Source organism: Lepidothrix coronata, unplaced genomic scaffold (genome assembly GCF_001604755.1).
Source record: "Lepidothrix coronata isolate B3197 unplaced genomic scaffold, Lepidothrix_coronata-1.0 Scaffold27, whole genome shotgun sequence".
Classification (NCBI taxonomy): domain Eukaryota; kingdom Metazoa; phylum Chordata; class Aves; order Passeriformes; family Pipridae; genus Lepidothrix; species Lepidothrix coronata.
The window spans coordinates 5,533,680-5,556,292 of NW_016690207.1; the positions used below are offsets into that span (position 1 = coordinate 5,533,680).

At 56.7% G+C, this 22,613-nt stretch overlaps 1 protein-coding gene across 2 annotated transcripts; it reads left to right on the forward strand.

Moving 5' to 3' along the window:
• Positions 1 to 3,567: 3,567 nt before the first annotated feature.
• ST3GAL4 (ST3 beta-galactoside alpha-2,3-sialyltransferase 4) lies at positions 3,568 to 21,940 on the forward strand. Of its 2 annotated transcripts, XM_017809515.1 has the most exons (12): positions 3,568 to 3,605; positions 11,975 to 12,044; positions 18,363 to 18,435; positions 18,942 to 19,023; positions 19,551 to 19,631; positions 19,738 to 19,835; positions 20,197 to 20,257; positions 20,491 to 20,586; positions 20,679 to 20,868; positions 20,968 to 21,111; positions 21,207 to 21,350; positions 21,767 to 21,940. In XM_017809515.1, the coding sequence occupies exons 3-12, from the start codon at positions 18,420 to 18,422 to the stop codon at positions 21,851 to 21,853; spliced, it is 999 nt and encodes a 332-aa protein (XP_017665004.1). In that variant the 5' UTR covers positions 3,568 to 3,605; positions 11,975 to 12,044; positions 18,363 to 18,419; the 3' UTR covers positions 21,854 to 21,940. The 2 variants fall into 2 exon arrangements, with proteins under 2 accessions (XP_017665004.1, XP_017665003.1); XM_017809514.1 differs by lacking the exon at positions 3,568 to 3,605 and having other exon boundaries at positions 11,785 to 12,044; positions 18,942 to 19,011.
• Positions 21,941 to 22,613: the final 673 nt, after the last annotated feature.

Here is a 22,613-nt window from a genome sequence, read left to right on the forward strand (position 1 = left end):
GATCCCAGCCCCAGAGCCATCACCTCCACTGCTCCTTCATCATCTCCATCTGAAATGACCTTGTGTGCAAGGGCAGCCCTTCCTGCCAGAGCCTGCTCAAGGTTTTGCAAAGATTATGGGGGGAAAAAAAATAAATAATAGTGCTCTTCCTTCTGCCGTGGGGGTGGTGGGGCAGGGGAGGGCCAGGAGTTGGACTTCATGATCCGTTGTGGTGGGAAAAACCAATTTCTCTGTATGGAGAGAGCTTGCTCTGCCCCCAGCCACTGATTCCACTGGACACCAACCTCTAAATTCTTCATGAGCTCTTGCTGCCAGAAAGGGCTCTGGTTTCTGATCGGTAACCGGGGTGGAATCGCAGGAATCATCTCTCTGGTACCCAGTTCTTTGCTCCTTTCCACACGCTGAGCTCCAACAGGGGTGTTTTGTGTGGTTTTTTTGGTTGTTTTTTTTTTTTTTTTTCTGATGAGAGGAAAAACCAGATGTGATTTGTTTTTTTCAGGGCTGCTGCTGTGCGTGGAAGCTGCTGTGATGGAGCAGCCGGCTGGAGTGCAAGTGGCATCATCAGAGCTGCCCCAGGGCTTTGCTCAGCTCATCCCATTTATAGATATTCAGGTCAGGCAGTTCCCTGGTACCTTTTAGCAGCAGGGAGAGGCAGAGCAGCTGGATGCAGCCACCTTTCCTTATCTCCCTTCAGAAATTCCCATTTGCTGGGTTAACAGTTGGACTCCATGATCTTAGAGGTATTTTCTGACTTATTCTATGAGTCTAAAACTCCAATCCACGGTAAGAAAGCTGGAGTGATCTCCTGGGGGAGCCTTTCCCTCTTGCTTCAGCTCTACCTACCTCTGGAGCAGTGCACAGCAGGGGCCAGAGTTGATTTTGGGAGCTGGGGAGCTTTAGGATCTGGAGGTGGTCAGTGGGGTTGGCTGTGCCCTGGCTCTCCCTTTCCCCAGGTTTTAAGTTGCTAAGGGAAAGGGATGATTTTTTTTTCAATACCCAGAGCATTTTCTGTGCCAAAAGGGAGCTCGGTCTCCCTGGGTGAGAGAACATCCCAGTTTTTTGTCCCCACCCAGGCCAACCCAGGGAGATGATTAAATAACCCATCCTGTCTCCTGAGAAGCCTCCCTGGTCCTCAGGTATGGAAAAAACACCCTCAGTCTTGAAAATAGACTCTCTGAGGGTTGTGAGAGACAACCAAGCAGCACATCTTCCACAGACCATCTGTCTGGCTCCTGCTGGAGGAATCGTTTTCCTGGGAGACTAGTAAGCATCACCCATCTCCCTGGGGAGCTGTGGGATATATGGGGCCAGGGATGGGGGGCTGTCCCTGCCTGTCCCAAGAGAAGGGGTCAGTGGGAAGGATTCTGATGGATCTGGAGCCTTCAAAGGATTTATTGAGGTCCCAGGACTGGGTCTGCAAAGCCAGACAGTGTTCCCAGGCTGTGGCTTGGGGAAGGGTGAGTCGAGGTGGTCGGCAGGACAAAGCCAGCTTGTGCTGGGCATGAATCACCCCATTCTTGTCCCTGTGGAGCAGATGCTGCAAGCCTGGCCAAGGGCATCCCCTTCCTCCTTTATTAACAGATCCTGCTTGCCCGGTGCCTGCTTTGGCCTCATCACCCTTTCAGAGCCGTGGTGTGATGGCAGAACCTCCTGCCCGTGCCCTCCTGAGGCAGGACACCAGTCCCATCCCTTGCTGCTGCAGCCGGGGCGTTCCCTAAACCCTTTTATTTCCGACTGGCTCTGCACTGGGTGATGGCAGAGCTCGTTACAAAATCACTTCTCAAAAAGCCCGGATTTCCCCCCCTCAACTTTTCTTCTCCAAATTACTCACCGCTCATCATGCTGAATTAATCCAACTGGCAATTTATCCTTTGGAAATTAAATATTAGGGCAGGGTGTAGTCGTTAGCAGTGACTGCTCCCGGCACTCTGCTATGGCAGCAAACACATTTCCATTTCCTGGTGGGTTTTAGAACCCTGTTGTCTGCTGGGGCTTTGGTGGCCACAGGAAGCTCATGGCTGGTTTTTGGGCCCACCCAAGGGAGTTGGGTCACCCAAGGTGTGAGTAGGAAATGCAGGTATGTCACAGATACACGGGTGCACAACTGCTGCGTGCAGGTGTCCTGATGTTCCTGTGGGATGAACACAGCCTGTGTCCAATGCTTGGCATGGGATCACCATTGTTTCCCCAAACTGTGATGCTGCCCCAGGCCAGGGGGGGATGCTGGGGATGGAGACCATCACCCCAAAACGAGCCCATCCACCATCAACAGCAGGAGGGGGCTGCTGGGGACCTGGAGAAGATCCTGGGAAGCGAAGCTTTGCAGCCTCTTTTAATATTCTGTCTTGGGGGCACGGTGAGAACAGACATTTGGGATGCATTATTATTGCTGGAGCTTTATTGAACGCCGGTTATTGTTTTCAGATGCAATAAACCGAGCGGGGGAACCCACGAGACCGAAGGGTCGAAATATCCTTCAAGCAAATCCCAGCTCCCCCCGCTGAGCTGTGGCCCCACTAATTATCCCTGGATTGTCTGCGAGCCCGTGGCAATTAAAACCTAATTATGGTGAGTTTTCTTGTCACCACGAGTAAAACTCTGCCCCACTTAATGGCCAGGAAACCCCATCCCAGGGAGGATGAAGGATGAGGTGAGGATGCTTTTGAAATATTGATGAAATTCCCTTGGCAAAACTGGATCCATCAGCTCCACGGGCATTTTATTGATTAATATTGGTGTTGGACACGTCAGTCTTCAGCTGGTGGTGCCCTCCAGGATCCCACTGTCTCTTGCTTGAAAAAGAAGGATAAACTTTGCTGCCTTTAGCAAGGAGCTGCCTCCTCCAGCACCAATATTTGACAATATTTCCCATTTAAAGATCAGCGTTAATGTTGCCTCAGGAGTTGGCAAAACTCACCCCAGCGCAGGAGAAATGGGTTTGGGACTGTAGAAATAAAAAAAAATCTTGAGGGAAATAAAAAACCTCAAAGGGTTGACTGCTGATTTTGTGTGTTGTGAGGTGGGATGGAAAAGGAATCCCGTGGGAGAAAGAGGTGGCTGGATATGGGGCATTCCTGCAGTGGGGATTAATTTATTTGCAAGAAACAGAAAAATACTTAATATGGGTTGACGATTTTAAGCAAAATCAACCGCAGATCCTCCGCGCGTCGTCTCATGATGGTTTTGAGGATCTTCTCGTGGGGGTTCAACGGGGAGAACATGCAAATCCCTGACTCGGTGACCTGCTGGGAAAAGCTTTGCCCGCCCCTAAAAATTTGCTGCGATCCAATTTTGGGGCATTTCGGGGAGTTGCCTGGGGAAGGGGCTGCCCCCAGCGCTATGATTTTTGGGGTCCGCAGGGCAAGGGGAAGGGGTGGTTGTCCTCCCCCATCTCTCCCGTGCCGGGGATGCGGGGACCGGGCGCCTGCAGCTCCCGGGATGCTCTTCCCTCTCTCCTTCCTCCTCCTCCTCCTCCTCCCTCCACCGCCCATCCCGCGCTGTGCGCAAGCGTGTCCGCCCCCCGCCCGCCCCTCCGGGCCAGCCCCGCATCCCGCACCCACCCCCCGCATCCTCCCGCCGCACCGACCCCCCCGCGCCGCCCCATGGTGAGTCCGCAGCCCGGGGGTCCCCCCGTGTCCCCCCGCGTCCCCCCGAGTCCCCTCGTGTCCCCTCGTGTCCCCCCGGGCCCCCCCGGGTCCGCGTCTCCAAAGCGTGTTCGCGAGTCGAGGGGTGTTGAGCAAAAAAAAAAGGGGAGGGGGGAAGCAAAACCTCAGTGGTTTTTGGGAGGGCTGGAGGGGCTGGGTTGGGGGGGATCCCGCGCTGGGAGGGCGCAGGGCAGGGCAGGGAGCGCTGCCCGCTCGGCAGCGCCCGGGCAGGGCTGGTTTGGGGGGTTCAGGTCGGGGATACGGGGGGGACCCCCGCTAACCCAGCTCGGACCCCCACCGGGGCATCCCAAACCTTCGGCATCGCTGTCCCGGCGAGCGCGGCACATCGGAAAGGGAGAGAGTGGCTTTATTTCTGTGTTTTGGGGTTTTCTAATAATTATTATGGTGATTTTTCTAATTAACGCGCTTAATCAATGCCTGAAGCGAGCGTGGGCAGCGGCGAGAGGAAAACCCCCGCTCTCCCAGTGCCCTTCCATCTGCTGCCGCCCCGTTCCCGGCAAAACAAAACCCTTCGTCTCGCCGGGAAAAGCCGGCCTTCGGCACCGCTCCTGCCTGCGGCCGCTCCCGAGGAAGGCGATCCCACCCCGAGAGCCCTGGGAAGAGAGGGTCTGGCATCTCCCCGTAGCGCCAGGGGGGCTCGTTTCGGCGAGTCTGTGTGGTGGGAATGCCCGGGAGCCGCGGTAAGGAAGGGAAAATCCTCCCGGAGGCCCTGGGAGGGGAGGACGTGCCCCGTGTGTGGCTCAGGACGCTCTCTCTCGCCACAGAACAACGGGCTGAGGAGGATTTCTTAAGTGGTCTGAGCCTTTTTTTCCCCCATCCCTGAGCATCCTCTGCCTGGTCGACGGGTGTGCTCTGGTAGCCTGGTGATCCCAAAGGGGTAGGAGGGGTCCCTGCTGATCCCCCACCCAGTCCTGGTGTGGACAGAGCTGCTGGGAGCGGGATCTGGGCATGTTGGTGCAGGATAAACCCTATCCCAACCCATCATGTGTGCCTGGAGCCCTGTTCTCCCACAGGACAGGCTTGTTCCCAGGGAGAGAGGAGGATGCTTGCCCTGAGACAGCAGGAAAAGGACCAGCCGGACCGTTCCCAGTTGAGCTTTCCATGTCAGGTCTTTGCAGGGTGAGCTGGTGGGGTTTTATTGTTCTGGGGAGCGGAGAACAAAGGGAAAAACCTTCCTCCAGGGGCTTTTTGTGCTCCTCAGCTCAGACACCGGGCATGGGATGCTTCTCTCCCACCGGGACAGGAGGGCGATGCCCGGTGGGTTGGTGCCGGCTGCTCAGCGACTCCGATCCCCGTCTGTTGGCAAGATGAGCTAATTAAAGTCTTGTGGTGGAGTTTTTGGGGAAGCTCTGCTGAACTTCCCTGTCTTCTCTGCCGGGCTCTACCCCTGACTGCTCTTGGAGGCAGGTGGTGGAGAAGAGGGATTGCCCAGTCTTTGCCAGCTGCTTCTGCCGAGGCTTTCCATGGGATGGACACCTCGGGCAGGGCAGAACCCCGGATCAGTGATAGAACTGATGGGTTTGAGTGTCCTCTTCCTACCCTGGCTCCTAACGGTGTGTCCAGCCTCTAAAGACCTCCTCACGTTCACGGAGGGGATCCACACTTTGCTGGTCTCTCCCTAATCCCTGTCCTTAATTACCTACATCATTAGAGGGTTTCTTGCTCCTCCAGCTCCGGGCAGGGAGTTAACAGCAGCTGCTCCAGCAAGGCACTGAATTCCACAAAGGAATAAGGCCTTTGAAAATGTAAATATAAGAGGAGGAACTGTCTGTGCACACTGATTTTGAGGGATGTCCACCATGTAGATCTGCCATGTAGGGTGCCTTCTAGAGGGTGTTTTCCAGAGCTGAGATTGGAGCATCCTCCTGCTCCCCAGCCCACCCTGGAGGGGAAACTCACCCCTGGAGTGAAAACATCCCTTTAAAATAATTTTAAGCTCTGGAGCAGACATACTGACATCTCCAAGCCTGTACTTTAATAGCTTGTGTCATCCCCATCCTTGCAACCAACATCAGAGGTGGATGCCAGGCTGCAGGACGTGGGAATGCTGAGACCAGGGCCCTCCCCACGCCTGTTTCCAGGGGTTTTCAGCTGGCAGCAACTCTCAGGTTGAGTCCTGCTAATTAATTATTTGGCAATATCTCTAAATCCCATGTATTCTCTTGCTTATTCTCTTGGATAAAGTGATGGCCCCATTGGTTTAGCTTTGAATATTCCAGAGCTGATTCAGGCTGGCAGCACGGAGTCTGTTTCTCCACAACTTTCCCTATTGGGCTTTAGAAAAAAAAAAAATTAAAAAAAAAAAAAAGATTTGTTTTACGTTATTTTCCCCCTTTTGGTTGTTTGCTCTGGGTGTAGCCTGAGGACTCTGTGAGGAGCAGGGATGTGGTCCCTCTCCTGCTGAGGTTGGTGTCCTGGATTCACCTGGATCCCTCTGGGCCCCCATCCCACTCTCCCCACCCCAGGCTGGGACCCCCCTCGTTCGCTGGTGCCAGGAACGGTCGCACGAGCAGTTTTGGCTTTGCAGGGAGGAAGGGAAATGATTTGATACTTTCACGCTGCTTGTTGCAACTTCTGGTTCTCTTTTTCGGTGTTTCTTAAGTTCCCCTCGCTCTCCTTTCGCACTTCTCCCTCCTCCTGCTGCAATCCTCATGTTTATCGAGGTTATTCCAGGAAAACCCTGTGTCTTCTTGGAAAGGAAGAGGAAAAGCCCCCAGTATTTGCTCATCTCTTGCCTTTCCAGCTGCTGACCCCTTGCATGTGACCAGGCTCAGGCTGGAAAGTGTCCTTGGAGGAAGGAAAAAGGGATTTGGCTGTCGGGGAACGGAAAAACCGAAGGAGCCACCCTCCCTCCTGGTTTTCCTTGGGACTGGCGGATGCTCGGAGTGGTTTCGGGCTGGCGCAGGCTGCGGCTGCTCTCCAGGATGTGCTTTGCCTGCCGGAGACCTCCGGGCTGCAGCGCTGGCAGTGTGGGGGGACGCTGCTCCCGGCTGGTCCGGCTGCGCCGGGGCGCGGATCGGCGCGGGATGGGAACGGCCGCGCCGCCGGGAAGGTGGGTGGGAGCGCTGGAGTCGGGCAGGATAAGGGTGAGTGCCTGCTTTGGGGTCGGAGCGAGGTGGGGCACAGCAGGGCTGGGTTCTGCCCATCCCTTGTGAATCCTGCCCTCCCATAAATGGCTCTACTGGGATGTCCAGTGGAGGCGGGTTGGACCACCCGTGGGTGCTGCTGCTCCGTGTCCCTCGGCTCAGGGATGACTGGAAGAGGTTCCTTGTGGAGAACCACTCTGCCCAAGCTAGGCTGGCATCCTCCATCGGCTCTTCCATGCCATCCCAAGGATGCTGGGATGCTCCTGGGTTTGCTGCTGCTCCAGGACCATCGTGGGATGCAGCCCATGCCGGTGAGGGATGCTCGGAGGTGGGATACAGGAGTCCCAGGGGATGGAAGGTGCAGGGGTGAAACAAGGCAGTGCCAAAGGAGAACTCCGGACACGACACCTGAAATTAGATCCACAAATCCACGGAGAGATTCCTCCTCCTTTTCGGAATTTAGCTGTTTGGTTTTTTTTTTAATTGTAAATCAGAATGACCCGTAATCACGAAGCCGTGTCCGTGTAGGACTGAGCAGGGAGCTGGCTCCCTTCCCTTCCTTATTTGCAGGTTTAAAAATCTATAAATGCGCTGCAGTTTGGTTCTCCTCTTTAATCCCGGGTCTGTGAAGGAGGCTTTAACCTGAGCTCACGCCGTTGGAATTCCCTGCTGCGCCTGGGAGAGGCTCCTCGCCTCCAATCGCTTCCAGATGCCGTTCCTGCTCCGGCTCTTCCCCTCTGCAAAATGTCTCCCCCAGCCCGACCAAGTTTTCCCGGCTGGATTCAACATCCCGATATCCGGCCAGGCTGAGTCAGCCGAGCCTTAATGTTTTCAGCAGAGGCCGATGCCAGCGGCAGGAGGTTGGGACTCGCCCCGTGGCCTTGCCCGAGGAGCCCTGGGGTGGATCCCCCGGCAGGGTTTGAGCCTCTTGCGACATCGGGTGGTTTTTTAATTTCTTTTAAAATATAGATCCCTGAGCTGGGATGGAGTTCAAGGTCCCTCTGCACCCCCTGCCTGCGTTGTCAATGGGCAGAGCTTCCCTGAGCCCCAAGTGGAGGGAAACTGAGACAGGAGGGTGCTGAGCGAGAGTTGAGGAGGCTTAAACGCTGCTCTGGGGCTTTGCTGATGCTGTGTGCACACTGCCAGCCCAGCATTCCCACAGGGGATGCTGAAACACCCCTGGATGTGGATTAAATCCCCATCCTGGCAGCTCTGTGGCTGTTGAGTCCAACCCCCTGGCATGGGGTGTATGGGGTGGGATTTTACAGCATGAGGATGGATCAGACCTGTCTGGGTTGGAAATGAAGGAGAGTTCCGAAGCATCGAGAGGAAAAATAAGGTAGAAAGTGAGAAATGAGGGAGGAAAATGCAGAGAGGAGGGATGCAGGTGGATTGGGAGGATGCAGGACTGAACAGGAGCAGGGTGTGGGAAGGGGGATGGTGCCAGAAATGAAAGGGAGAGAGGGGCTTTAGGGGTTAAACGCGGTGCTGCCTCCGAACAAGGAGTCAGGAGTGGTGCCAAGGGCTGGGAAGTCCTCGGGCCCATCCCTGTGCGATCACCAGCGGCCGCTTCCAAACCGAAAAAGAGAAGGAAAAAAAAAAAAATCACAAAGAACTGTCTGTTCAGGCACATTCGGGCTCAACAGGTTTTGCTCCCGGGCGGGGTCCGGTGTTTGGGGTGGGGGAGCCGAGAGCCCGGCTGTCAGAGCCAGCTCTTTATGCAACTAAACATGTGATTTGTCCTCGGAAATCTTACCCCGGGCTCTTTTCCCACTGCCTTTTTTCTCGGAGGGGGGTGATGGCAGCCCTCGAGGGCGGGAAGGGCCGGGCAGCTCCTGCTGAAGGGCTGGAGGAGCTGGAGGGGATTGTTCAGCTAAAATATGGATGAACACGAGGTTTTGGTGGTCACACCACGGCACCTGCCCCAACAGCTGGTCCCACTGCCAAAGCCCTGCATCCCCCAGCACGTTCAGCTTCTTCAGCATCCTCGTGGTCCGTCAGCATCCACCGTGGAGCTGGGGCTTCCCAGGCCCCTTTGCTGCCTAATTAACAACGTCGCTGCTTAATTCCCCCTGCATTTACAAGTTAAATCGACAGATTATCTGTATTATGCAAACGCAGCTTTAAATCTTAATTATTTATTTGCATGGGGTGTCTGGAAATCAGCGGCTTTAAGCCTGGTGATGCTGTTCTCTTGGAAGTACAGACTTTGGCTAGGAAATAAACCCAAAATAGGATTTTTTTTTTTTTTTTTGGTCTGGTGGGTGATGCTCAACACCCCAGATTGGAAACATGTCTATTTTTTCCTTTTATCTTTTTTTTTGGGGGGGTTCATTGTGGGAGGCTCATCCTTAAATAGCGGTGGTTTATTTTTAGGTCGGTCGCTGCTTTGGATAATCCGGCTTGGCTGGGCAGCTTTGCTTTGCTTTTCTTCCTATTCCCAGGGATTTGATAGGATATAGGTCTATTAAATTATTTTATTTTTAATAACGTGGTTTAATAAATTCAGTAAATTATTAATAGAATTGAAAAGCTACAACTGAGGTGGAGGTTCTGCTGGTGGCGGCTCTTCCGTTCTCTCCTGGCCAGGGAGCATCCGCTGGGATGACCATTAGGAAAACCTCTTCCCAAAAATCGCATCCCACACTGGAATTACACCTTTGGCTCGGCCAAAGGATGGTTGGGAAGCGGCTGGATTATCTCCCACTAAATGCTTGCTGAGTGAATAAGCTGCTGGTCCCGGGGCAACAGCGATCGGGGTGACGTGAGGGATGTGCCGGGCTTGGAAACACCTCGCTCATGCCAAGAGGAGACGTTTTCTCTGGAGGAGGATGAGCTCACCTGGCTTTTATTCCCCTCCCAGCCCGGCTTTTGCTCTCTCCCCCCTCGGGAGGTAATTTTAACCGAGGGAGGTTGGCGCCGGTGATGGAGCTCCGACGGACGGACGGACGGACGGCTGCCTCGCTTCAGGTCTGGCGGGTGGAAGGGGCACAGACTCTGTCTCCATCTCCCCTCCGGGGGTTTGGTCCTGGAGGGGGAGGATGATGACAGGAGGGATTTGATGGCTCATCCCTGCCCTGCTTGTGTCCCCTCCTGCCTGGGGAATACCTGTCTTCCCACAGGGATGCTCCTACACCAGGGCTGAGCCCCTCAAAAATCCTGGCTGGCTTTAGTCTTTGACAGGGGAAGGAATGTTTTCATTTTCTTTTGCCCAAAGCCATGAGCATCCCGGAGGGAGATGTCAGGGAGCAGGCACACGGTGCCCTTTCCCCCCTCAGGTTTGGGAATCATCATTTAAACGATTAAACTGATAGGCAGGGCGGGAAATTGAGGCCAACAGCATACCTGGAGAGGGAAAGGAGCGAAATCCAGCTTGTTTAGGGTTTCTCAAGGGCTCTGGGACATTCATTTCCTGCCGGGATCAGCTGCCGGATGGGCTGAGCCGCCCGCGGCGAGTGGCGGAGACAGCGGTTCCTGACCTGTCGGATGCCGGATCCGTGATGGGGTTTTTCTGGACCTTGGGCTGGGAATGGCCGATTGCATCGGCCAATGGCGGGGAGACCGCCTGGGAGGCTGGAAAACAATCCCAGGAAGACCAGCAGTGATTCAGCTCCTGGCTCTTCCAGTCGAGCTGGAAAGACCAGCTTGGGGCAAGACCTCAGATCCTCCCGGCCGGGCCAATGTGCTTTAAGGTACCACAGTCTCCTGCTCATGTGGGGCTGCAGGATCCTCCTGGGATCCCCCTGCCCACCCCCAGGCAGCTCCGAGCATCCTCATCCAGGAGCTCCCCGGGGAGGGTTTAACCTCGTTAGTGGATCCTACAATTCATGGCTCTAAATCAAAAGGCTCCTTGTTGGCAGTGATGTCGGATACTCCGGTGGATTCAGGGCTGACTCTGGTGCCAGAAGGTGAATTCTGTGACCCCAAGTGCAGCTGGTTTGGCTGCTGATTGTCCTGAGCCCTCTGGGTTAATCGCTCCCCAAGGCAAACGATGATGGAAGGAGGAAGCAGATGCTCTTTGAGTGGAGAGGGAATGGGTGATGCCGGGATGGAGCCATCCCTGTCATCCCAGGACATGGACAGAAAGCCTGGTCCCTGCAGAGAAGCATCCAGAAGAAGTGGTTTCCTTCCCCATCTCTTGCATGGGATGTTATTTTAATGGGATATTAAGAGCAAAGCTTGCTGTGGGGAAGGCTTGTGCTTCTCATCTCTGCTTTTCCTAGCTGGAGGAGATGAAGAGAGGTAAGGAAACCTCTGGCCCTTCAGAGTTCCCCCTTGGAAGCACCTTCCCTGCCAGGGCTCGAGCAGCAGCTGGGAGTGAGCCTTGTCTTCCTCACCTGTGTCACTTTTTTTGCGCTGAACGGGATTGAGGTTCTTCCTCGTGTGGTTTATCCCAGGGACTGACTGGGATAGTGGTGGGCTTGTGTCACCTGGCTCGCTCATTATCCCGCTCCCTCCACCTGGATGGCTCCTTTTCCCCCTCAGCCCACCTTGCCCCTCGGTATCTGGGATAGTTACTCGGGATGTAGAGTGGCTGCCCCTGCAGGGAGGCTTTCTCTGAGCAGCACTGTGGCAGGAGGGTTTCTGTGCGTGGCAGCTTCTCAGCAGGGCTTTTCCTTCCTCAAATCGTGAGGATATTACACTGCCAGGTGGGGATGTGCAGTTTGGAAAGTTTTTGGGGAGAAGATGGTGGAGATGTGGGATTAAGCAGTGTTCTCCGTGTGGGAAGGCAGGAGAGCTGCACAGCAGGGCTGCATCCCCCTTTTTCTGGGATAAAGGGCATCACTCCATCTCCTGGGGCCTTCCTAAAAGTCCGAGTGAGTCAGGGAGGGGGATTTCGGTGGGAAAGGCCAGGAGGTGTTGGGGAAACCTGCGGCGAGGTCTGTGCTCTGCTCTGCTCTGCTCTGCTCTGCTCTGCCACGCCTCCTCCTTAAGAGGCGCGGGCAGCCCAGCCCCGGTGCTGCCGGTGCCTGCGAGGTGGGTGGGAGGTGGGTGGCTTTCTGGAGAGCACAGACTCCTCTGTGACGGTGGTGGCTCGTCAAGGCCCTGCTCCTGCTTCTCTGGGGCTGGCTCCCCCTCGGTGCTCCGAGCTGCCCTGGCTGGGGATCCAGAAGGATCCGTGGACGCTCCAAAGGCGGATGGCTGCGAAGCGAAGCGTCCCTTGCGTGCTGCCAGTGTGGGTGGCCGTAGCCCTGAGGATGTTCTCCCTTTTCCCTTTCCTAGGGGAAGAGAGGACGGCCCCGTAGATCCCGCCGAGCTCCTGCCTGCTCCGCCTGGACCGAGAGGACGGACCGTAAGTAGCCGTGACCTGCTGCCAGTTTATCCCTGCCCTGACGGGACCAGCATCAGCCTCTCCCACTGCTGGGGATGCAGGAAAAGGTCTCCCTGAGACAGGAATCCTCCTCCCGGTGTGGGTTAACCGGGGGTGCAAGGTGATGGAGGGAGTTATTTCCTGGAATCTTTCTCCATGATCATTAACTTTGGAAAAAGGAGCAGACAAGACCCCCGGGGGATGTGGGGCTGACAGACGTGAGCTTTGAGCTGTGGGGTTGCTCTGGGGGTTCTCCTCCTCCAAATTTAGTGCAAAACAGGAAGCAGAGGGGAAACCACAGATGGAGGGTTAAGGTGCTAAGTGAGCCTTACAAAGGGGGTGGTGACTGCAGGCAGCTTCTGAGCCCCCGGAGGGGACTCCTGGAGGCAAAAGCCACTAGGGATGGGAGCAGACCATGGGCTGACTCTGCCCTGGGGCTTGAGAACCTACCCCTTTTCCCTGGTGAGCTGGATTTGGATAGGGCTTTGCTTGAGTTTGGGTTGGGGATGGGCTGCAGCATCTCCATGGTTTAGTTTTTACCTCACAGGACTGTCAGGGAGCAGGTGATCCCTGTTGGATGCTCTGCCTGCTGCTCCTGGGGGAGTGGGGAGAGGCTGCCAGCCTCCTGCCTGCACCTTACCTGCATCCCCAGCTCGCTGCCTCCCACCTTTGTGTCGCTTCTTGGGGGGGATTTAGACCAAAATGTGGGGTTCAAACCTGCCAAACCCAAAGCTTCTCTCGCCATTGCTGCCTGCATCCCTGGATGATCCCTGAGGATGGAGATACCGGAGAGTAAACATGAGGTGATGGTGGCAGCAGATGGGGACAGGGTGGGGCAGGTGGGAGGAGGGGGTGGCTGGGTCAGTGGTGGGGGCTCAGGGATGAGATCCCATCATCTCTGCCAGGAGTCCACCCTCATCTCCTTAGCAGGGGGTTGTTCCCCCGTGAGTGGTTCCGCTCACTTCCAGCAGCTTGGCCATAACCTCTGGAGTGCAGCAACCTGCATCCAGCAGGAAAGGGTCTTTATTTTAGTTTTTTAAGTATTAAAGAGTGATTAAACATGTATAATATAAATAATGATATATAACCTATAACACTGTAGCTGAACCCCCCGAGGTGGAGCCCTGTAGCTCCGTGGGGTTACCCCAGAGCTGCGGGATGCTCAGGTGTACCCACACAGTCAGTGTTTTGGGGCTGTAGGAAGGCACTTGGGTCCCACCCTGTGTTTTTTCTGCTGCAAGGATTAAAAAATAAATAGGGGAGAGGAGAGGATGGAGGCAGCACTGGCCTGAATTGGGTTTTGGCTCTGGAGCACATTAAAACCAACAGTGCCACAGGAAGGCAGAAGCAGCCCAGGTTTATCCTGGGGACCTGCCACCATGGAAAGACTCGCTGTACCTGAGCTTACTCGCTGTTGCCAGTTTCAGAATTGCAGCCTGGTCACGGGTGAGTGTTTTGTTAAGGCTCACATGCCAGCGAGGGGTTGTTCTCCCCTATCTTAAATCTCTGGCCGGGTTATTGTGTGCCTGGGATACCACGGATGAAGGAAACAGCGCTGCCTCTCCGTGAAGAGGGCAATTAAGATTCCTTTAAAGTGACTCGCAGGGCTCTTAAAATAGGATAAATGTATCAGTGCACGGGCTGGGCTGGCTCTGTGCCCTCCGTGGGGCTGTGCCCGCTGTCCAGCGGGATTGATTTTTGCAGTGCTGTGTCCTCACGATCCTCTGCCTCCCCCCAGCCTGCTGCACTCGCAGCTCCTGCTCTTGCTGTCGCTGGTCTTGCTTGCAGCTCCTGCTCTTGCTCCTGCCCTGCTGGTTTTTGGCATCCCTTGTCCCCTCCCAGTATCCCTGGTCCCCTTTCAGTATCCCTGTTTCCCTCCTGGAATCCCCACACCATGCAGCATCCCTTGGAGGGGGCTGAAATCCAGACCCTGCTTGTGGGCTTGTGACGGCGATTGTTGTAATCCCACAAGGATTTTCTCCCTGCTGTGGGTCTCAGTTTTCCTCCCAACTTGGAAAAAAAGTTCCCCAAGCACCTGGAGCTCACAGCAGCCGGGGCGAGGAAGGTTTGGGATGCCAGGCTGGGGATTTGGGTGCCTTTGATGATCTGCCAAGCGCAGGCAGTGCCCAGAGTTGGCTGGATCCTTTCTTTCCCTGCAGGATCGCCCCCGGCCGCCTCCCAGGTTGTGCTCAGGCTCTGGCACGCGGTGGCTGTGCCGGGGCAGGACCGGGTCGGCGTGGGGGGTACGTCGGCATCTGCCGGGGCTCCTCCGGCAATCCCTGCCCTACTGGGCAGAAATCCCGTGGGATGGGAGCTTGGAAGATCCCAGGGCTGTAAACTGCTTCCCTGGGGTCGATCCTGGGTGTTGTCCTCAGTGGAATGTGGGATCTGCCCTGCTGGTTCCTGAGAGCTCCATGTGCCTGGAAAGCTCGGGAGAGATGGTCTGGCTGGGGTCGGAGGGGTCTGTGCTGTCCTGTCTGTCTGTCTGTCTCCCTCCCAGTGGTTCCCACTGCTGAGAGTGAATGCCCAGGGACTGCTGGTGCATCCCTTCCTCGGGCACAATCCAACACTCCTCCAGTTAAAAATAAATGCATGTTTTTTTGGGATAAACTGTTGGAGATGCTTGTTCTCCACTGAGCTTCCTTCTCGCCCAGGGAATCTGGACCAGGCAGTGGGTGGCTCTGTGTCCCATGGACACGTGGGATGGGATGGTGGGAGCACAGGAGAGGTGTTCTTGCCTCATGTCACGCTTTTCCCCAATCCAGGGGTTACCATGGAAACATAAAAGTACTAAGAGCTTTTGCTGCATGGCCTGCTGGTCCCCGGTGCTTTGCTGGGATGGCAGTGGGTGCCTGGGATCACCATCCATCCATGTCGGGATGGGCTGGGGGGATTTATAACCACCCCCCACCTTTGTGCTTGTTCCATGGCTTTAAATTCCCTTTAAATTCCTGCTGCCACTCTGTGGATTGGCATGACTTAAATCCAGAAATGCTGGAGCTGTTGAGGTTGAGGGATGGATGGATGGAAGGATGGATGGAAGGATGGATGGATGGATGGAAATACAGGGATGAGCTCTTCTGAGGTCCTCTCCCAGCAGGAGGGTCAGCCCCTTGGGGTGTTGCTGGCATCTCCCAGGGGACATGGTAAAAAATTGCCGGGCAAAATCCCTCTCCAGTTGGAGGGAGACAGGGGTGAGGTTTGGCTGTGAGCTGCCTCTGCAGCATCCCCGGGGTGGGGCTTTCCTGGAACACAGGGTGGGGAAGGGCTTTTGAGTCCTTTGTGCAGTGATAATCCCCAGCCCAGGAGCTGTGGGGGTGCCAACATCAAAGAGGGGCTTTTCCAGTCACTTCTCCCAGGTGTGGGGAGCTGAATCCAGCCTGGACTTTCCCCTCAGCTCCGGGGCTTGTTGGGGCAGGCGATGCCCTGGACCGACCCCAGGGAGCTGTGCTGGATCCCACCCGTGAGAGGGATGAGCTTGGAGTCTCTCCCTGATGGATTGGGATGCTGTGGTTGGGGATCTAGGGAGAATGTTGTTATGAGAGGTCTCTGTTGGGGGACCTGGCAGATGCTGGGGGGGCTCCGAGGGCTCTGTGATGGGACAAGGATGGTGCAGGGGCTCTGAGGATGCTGTGATGGGACAGGGACACTGTGGGGGTCTCTGAGGATGCTGTGATGGGACAGGGACACTGTGGGGGTCTCTGAGGATGCTGTGGTGGGACAGGGACACTGTGGGGGTCTCTGAGGATGCTGTGGTGGGACAGGGACACTGTGGGGGTCTCTGAGGATGCTGGGGGGGCTCAGGGACACTGTGGGGGTCTCTGAGGATGCTGGGGGGGCTCTGAGGATGCTGTGATGGGACAGGGATGCTGCAGGACCAGGGATATTGCAGGACTGGGGTTGCTGCAAGAGGGCTTTGAGGATGCTGTAAGACCAGAGTTGCCATGGGGAGCTCTGAGGATGCTGTGATGGGACAGGGATGCTGTGGGATCTGAGGACCCTGCAGGACTGGGAATGCTGTGGGGACCAGCAGGACCCTTCAGCATCGCTGCCCCCAGCAGCCCTCTGAGGAGCCAGAGCGTTGGCTCGGGGTGTTCAGACTTTCCCACTGTTGGCAGCTGCTCTGTTTTGGGCTGTGGATCTGGTAGGGCCGAGCTTGAACTCATTCCAGAGGCACCACGGGCGCGGGGGCAGCTGGGTGTGCTCTGTTTTGCTCCGCATTCCCTGAACGCTTCACCAAACAGTGCTCCTTCACCCCGGGGATTATTAGCCGTGTTTGCCTTAGATAAATTTTGCATCGGGCCCAGCTTGTGCGTACAAGCCTGAGAAAAGATCATAAAGCCTTCAAAAAAAAACCCCAACAAAACAATTAAAAAAAAGCTGGTATGTAAAGGCAAACACTGCGGGGAGAGCGGATTTTCCCAGTGGGAGGGGTGAAACGGGCTCGGTGGGGTGTTTTGGCACCCAAGGAGGGAGCTGGGGGGTGAATTTAGTGCTAAATTTGGGTCCTGCTGCCCAGCAGCATCCCAGCCCTGGGTGAAGAGGGGTGCTCAGGCCCCCCAGAAGCATCACCAGCCTCCAGCTGTGGGGTGGATTTCCCCCTCGGGGCTTTCGTGGCCAGTTTTGCGTAGAACAAAAACCCCCAGGAAGCACAAGCTGCTTTTCACTTGCCCCTAATTTTACTTTTCCCAAGAAATCGTTACATGCAAAGGGGTGAGACCCCCCAGCTCCTTCTCCCTATGTGCTCCCACCCTTGAAGATCAAGTCATGGGTTTCATCTTTCCAGGCAGGAGGGGCTTGTTGAGCCAGAAATACAGATGCAGGATGAGAGCTGGGGTGTAAATTGGGGATGGGGGGGTTTTGCTTCCCCTTCCTGGGGATCCCAGGTGATGGTGGGACATGATTATCCATGTTTTACGAAGGAGAAGCATTTCAGGGCAGACAGGTGCTTTCCCAGGGGACCACCTCGCCAGTCTCTGTCTCTGTCCCCATCTCTCTGCTGTCAAATGGACAGTTTTCCTTGCCTGATGTCCCATCCCACTGCTTCTAGCACAGTTTAATTGTCCTTAATTCCCTTTTAATTGCCCTTCCTGCCCTTTTTAATTAATTGCCCTCCTTGCCCTTTTTAATTAATTGCCCTCCTGCCCTTTTAACTTCAGGAGCCCATGACAAGGAAAGGAAGAGCCTGACTCTCGTGGGACCATCTTGGGTCTCGTTTCTTCTCATTCCTGATACATTTTGGCCCCCAAAACTGCTGCTCTCGATTCCCTCTTGGCTGGGTGAGGCCGTGGCCCTGCCAGGCAGGTGGCAGGTGCCGGGTTCATTAGCGATGCTTCGTTAGGCAGGAAGGGGTGTGAGGGAGGAGCAGAGAGGGACGTCAGGTGGGTGCTCCCCCTCCCCAGGTGACTAATCCCTCGATGATGGAGAGGAGCTGATTTGCCAGCCCGGGTGTGCTCCTTTGCCCTTTGCTGGCGTGTAACACTCCTTCCTCCCTCACACCAGACACGTTTCGGAGCAGGGAGGAGCTCAGTTACGGGGTGGCAAAGCCAAGCCCACCTCTGAGCCGGGCTTAGAGCAGAATTCACTCCTGGGAGCAAAGCCTCCCATGTAGCCCTGAGCTTCTCCCTGCTGGTAAGTTAATCTTCCATCCTTGCCGTGTGCTGGTGGGATGGGCTGGGCCGATCCCAGGATGGCTCCGATCAGGGCTCTTTGCTCCTTATTCCAGGAGCGAGAGGTTTCGGAGGAAGACGAAAGTCGCGCCACTTCCCCCGCCGGTGTTTGCGCGGGGACTGAGCTCGGGGCACCCCCTTCCCGGGGCCGGGATGGAGGAATCGAAGGTGTTGGAGGTTCCTGGAGTTCGTGATGCTCTTTGGTTTGACCCCCCTCGGCTGCTCCTGCCCTTTCTGCCTGGCTCGGTGGTGGCGGTGGCACGTTGGGCTTTGTAGCTGCTGGTGCCAGGTGGATGCTTAAGCTGGGCTTAAAATCACCACCCGTGGGATTTTGTGGTTGAAACCCCACTGAGGGCTCCTTTTTCCTCTTTAATGCCTTTTTTTTCCCTTCGTCCTTTAACCTGTAGGGCTGAAGCTCCTCAGGAAGCGCGGGGGCTTGCCTGGCTTTGATAAACTCTACAAACCAACCCTTTGGCAGTGCAGAAATGTGGATCTAAATTAATAAATCCCTTGGGGAACCCTCGCACCATCACAAATGGGCAGGCGGGGGTGATGCCTCTTGGATGGGGTTTTGGAGTGGCTCCTGTGGGTTTTTCCCTCATCCAGTGCCATTCCTGTTTTCCCGCTGCAGGTGACCAGCCACGATGAGAGCTCCGGCCCTCGCCTGATCCCTTTCCTGCTCATAAAAATGATCAACAAGTCTCGTGAGTCCCATCTCCCTCTGTCCAGGCAGGGATGGGGGGTGCTGGGGGATTTGCATGTGGAAATCTGGCTTTTGGGGGTTGGATGCTGCTTTGCTGCAGCTCCAGCTGGGTGATGGAGTGCTGGGGTATCACAGGCAAAGTCCTGGCAGGGAGGGTGGTTTTGGGGTCCTTGAACCTCTGGGTTTGGGCACCTGGAAGTTTGTGGTACAAAAATGGGGTGAGGCACCCGGAAAGAGAGATGTTTGCCCAGCTGTTGACAGAAGGTGGAAACAGAAGTGTCACTGTGGCTTTTGGAACCAGGACAAAATCACCTGGCTGTGTCTCACAACTGCTCCTCTCGGGAGCATGGTGTCAACCAAACCGCGGCCACTCCCCATCAAAGCTCTGCTGACCTGGATCTACTGGGACATCCCCAGAGGGCTGTGGGACCCCACATCCCATCATCCAAACCCCGGGGTACCGGCTTGACGGTGTTTTTTCTATCCCCCTCCCCTCTGGGCACGCAGGAGGGAAGATACTCGGGGTGCTGGCGCTGTTTCTGGTGATGGTTTGGTACTCGATCTACCGGGAAGACAGGTACACACAGCTGTGAGTGCCTTTCATTCAAGTTTAAAGGACCTCCCGCCCTTCCCTTCACTCCCAGGAGGTGGCATCCTCCCTCCCGTCCTGCACGGGGATGCAGGAGCATGGTCTGGCTGGATCCCGGGGGAGCGGGGAGGCGGCAGCATCCTCGGCTGCTGCCGGAGGGTGGGGGCACGACACGAGGTTTCCTCCTCGGTGTGTGGTGGTGGTCGGGCTCTGCGGGGTTTTTGGTGAATGCCAGTGTTTTCCTGAGCCCGGGAGGATGGGAAAACCCCACTCTCCTCCCCGTGCCAGTGATGCTGACGGAGATGGGGAAAGCAGAGAGGTCCATGAGCAGGGCAAGAGAGACCTCTTCCGATGCAAGGCTGCAAGCCCAGCAGATAAACATCCAAGGCAGTGCTGGCCTTAAATACGGATGGAAATATCTCTGGCATGGCTTGAATCCCACCGTGGGGTGCTGGAACCCCCCTTTGCCAGGAGGGGGGTGCAGGGGAACGGGCATCATTTGATTTAATTAACCCCTTCCCTTACAGCTTTTATTTCCCCGTCCAAGAAAACAAGACGACGTGTCCCCTTGGGGAGGTGGAAAAGAAAGCAGCGCAGCTCATCGGGAAGTGAGTTTTGGGGCTGGGAGGAGGGAGTGGGGGGATGCAGAGCCAGGACCCCCCTCCCTGTGCCTCCTCCTCATTCCGGTCTCACCGACCCTTTGCTCCTCGGCAGCTACACGAGGGACCACCCGCTCTTCTTGCAGCTGAAGGACTACTTTTGGGTGAAGACACCGTCGCTCTACGAGCTGCCCTACGGCACCAAGGGAAGTGGTGAGTGCTGGCAGTGCTCCGTGGGTCTGTCTGTCTGTCTGTCCTGCTGCCGCTCCCCGGGGTTTCAGCTTCCCTCTGAAAAGCTGCTGCAGGTTGCTTTTTGGAGACTGTTCACCCCCCTGCCAACAAGTTAGTTGCTTGATTTTTAGACTCTGCAGCTGGTATCTCCTTGCTCTGGGTGCATTTGGGCCCTCTAAAAGGGTTTAGGGTGGGCCAGGCTTTACTCAAACCCAGCCATGGATTATCCACCCGGAGCTGGGATTAACGGCAGGAGGAAATCCGACAGGGATGGGGCAGCACCCCGGGCCTTGTGCCAGGCAGGAGCTGCCTTCCTCACCTTCTGCTGGCCCTTGCTTTGCAGAAGACGTCCTCCTGCGCTTGCTGTCCATCACCCACTACTCCCTGCCCGAGAGCATCCAGAGGTAACACCGGGGTGGGTTTAGGGGCTTTTCTCTCTTTGTCTTTTTCTCGTGAGGGGTTGAATTCATCTGTTGTGGGCCCGGGATTTGGCAAAATGAACCTCTGCAACCCAGGGGTGGTGGACGGAGCGCAGGAAGGTTTGAAGACTGGGCAACATGGGGTGAAACCCCCTCTGGGGGTTAAAACCACCCCGGTTTTGGAGCAGGTCTGGTTGAGACGGGGCTTTCTCTCGCAGCCTGAAGTGCCGGAGGTGTGCGGTGGTGGGCAACGGCCACCGGCTCCGCAACAGCTCCATGGGCGACACCATCAACACCTACGACGTCGTGATCAGGTACGGCCCTGGCTCTGTGCCGCCGCTCCCTCCCCGGTGCCACCCGTGGCGGGGGCTGACACCTGTGATGTCCCCGTGTCCCCCCACCCAAGGCTGAACAACGCCCCGGTCCATGGTTATGAGCAGGACGTGGGCTCCAAGACCACCATGCGCCTCTTCTACCCGGAGTCGGCCCACTTCGACCCCCGGACGGAGAACAACCCCGACACGCTGCTGGTGCTGGTGCCCTTCAAGCCCATGGACTTCCAGTGGATGGAGGCCATCCTCAACGACAAGAAGAGGGTGAGCGTGGTGGGGAAGCGAGCCCAACCCCTCGCTGGCTGCTCTGGAGTCCAGCCCTCATCCCATCCTACCCCTGGGGACATCTCTGTCCTCTTGCAGGTTCGGAAGGGGTTTTGGAAGCAGCCCCCGTTGATCTGGGACGCCAACCCGGAGCAAGTGCGCGTCCTGAACCCTTACTACATGGAAGTAACTGCTGCTAAAGTGCTCAACCTCCCCATGAAGCAACCACGGAAGGTCAAACAGGTAAGGGGTGGGGTCCCCCCTGCGCCCCCTGAGGGGGAACAGCCTGTCCCTGTGCGTCTCCCTGAAGGCCGTGGCTCTCTGCCCCTGTCCCCCAGAAGCCCACCACGGGGCTCTTGGCCATCACCCTGGCACTGCACTTCTGCGACCTGGTGCACATCGCGGGCTTTGGCTACCCCGACTCGGGCAACAAGAAGCAAACCATCCACTACTACGAACAGGTCACGCTCAAGTCCATGGCCGTAAGTGTCTGCCCCACAATTTTGTCCACGCTCCCCCCTCTTTTTCCCCTGGGATGGGGGATGGCAGCCTAGGAGAGCAGTGCTGTGATGCTGAGTGATGTGGGAGCCTCCTCCCATGGAGACCTCTTGCTCCCCTCCCACGATGGGTGTTGAAGCCCACTGTTGGATGGTCACCATCCAACTTATCCCTCTAGCCCAGTGTCTTTGGAGGTGTGGAGAGCTGGATCCACCCCCGTGTGTTTACGTGTGAGGAGAAGGGCTCGTGGCCAGGGGGATCGGGCGGGGAGGGTTCTGTCCCTCTTTTTGGGGGGCTCAACTCCCACTGGTGAGGTTGGCAAGCCGGAGGGCTGGGAGGGGCGAGAGGAAAGTGCGTGGCCCCTTGTCCCGTGTGTCACCCCCTGCTCCCCGTCCCGCAGGCGTCGGAGCACAACGTGTCGCACGAGGCCGTGGCCATCAAGCGGATGCTGGAGCTGGGACTGGTCAAGAACCTCACCTACTTCTGAGGGTGGCAGGGATGTCACCCCCCGCTGCGAGGGGACACCAGCGCCCACAGTGAGGGGACACGGCCGAGGGCAGAGTGTCCTGGTCACCGCCCCAGGGCAGAGTGTCCTGGTCACCGCCGTCACCGCGCCCCGGGGCTGCCGGAGCCAGCAGGGCTGGGAGGCCGCGCTGGGCCGCGGGTCCCCGGGGCGGGGGCAGCTCTGGGGGGGCGCAGGGAGCCCCCGGCACCTTTTCTACCAACGCACTGAAGCTACCAAGGACTTGGAGGGGACTTTAGGGGTGGGGGGTCCTCCCTCCCAGCGGGCCTGTGGGGGTGTGGCGGGGCAGGAGCCCCTGCCTTGGACTTTCTCTTTCCCTTAATTCCCTCATCACTCGGACGAGGGCCCTGCCAAGGGGCCGATCCTGGGGGTCCCGGGACCCTCCTCGCAGGGAATGGGAGCCTTTGGGGGCCCGTGTTGCCTCCTCCCTCCCCTGGACCCCCTCCCAGATATTTAATTCCCCCCCCTTTTTTTTTTAATGTCCTTTTTACTCGGCAGCCCCGTCCTGTGCCTTAGCGCTGGCGCGGGGGCTCGTCCCCGCAGCCCCCCCGGGTGGGGGCACCCAGGGGTGCTTGGCCTCGGGGTCTGCCGGGGCCCTTTGGGGGTGCAGATTAATTTAATTAATTTAAATGCTTATTTATGGTGGAGCCTTCACCTGGGGCCCGCGTGCCACTGGTGTCAGGGACAAGGGGCCTTGGGTGGGGGGCTGGTGGGGTGCTCGGCT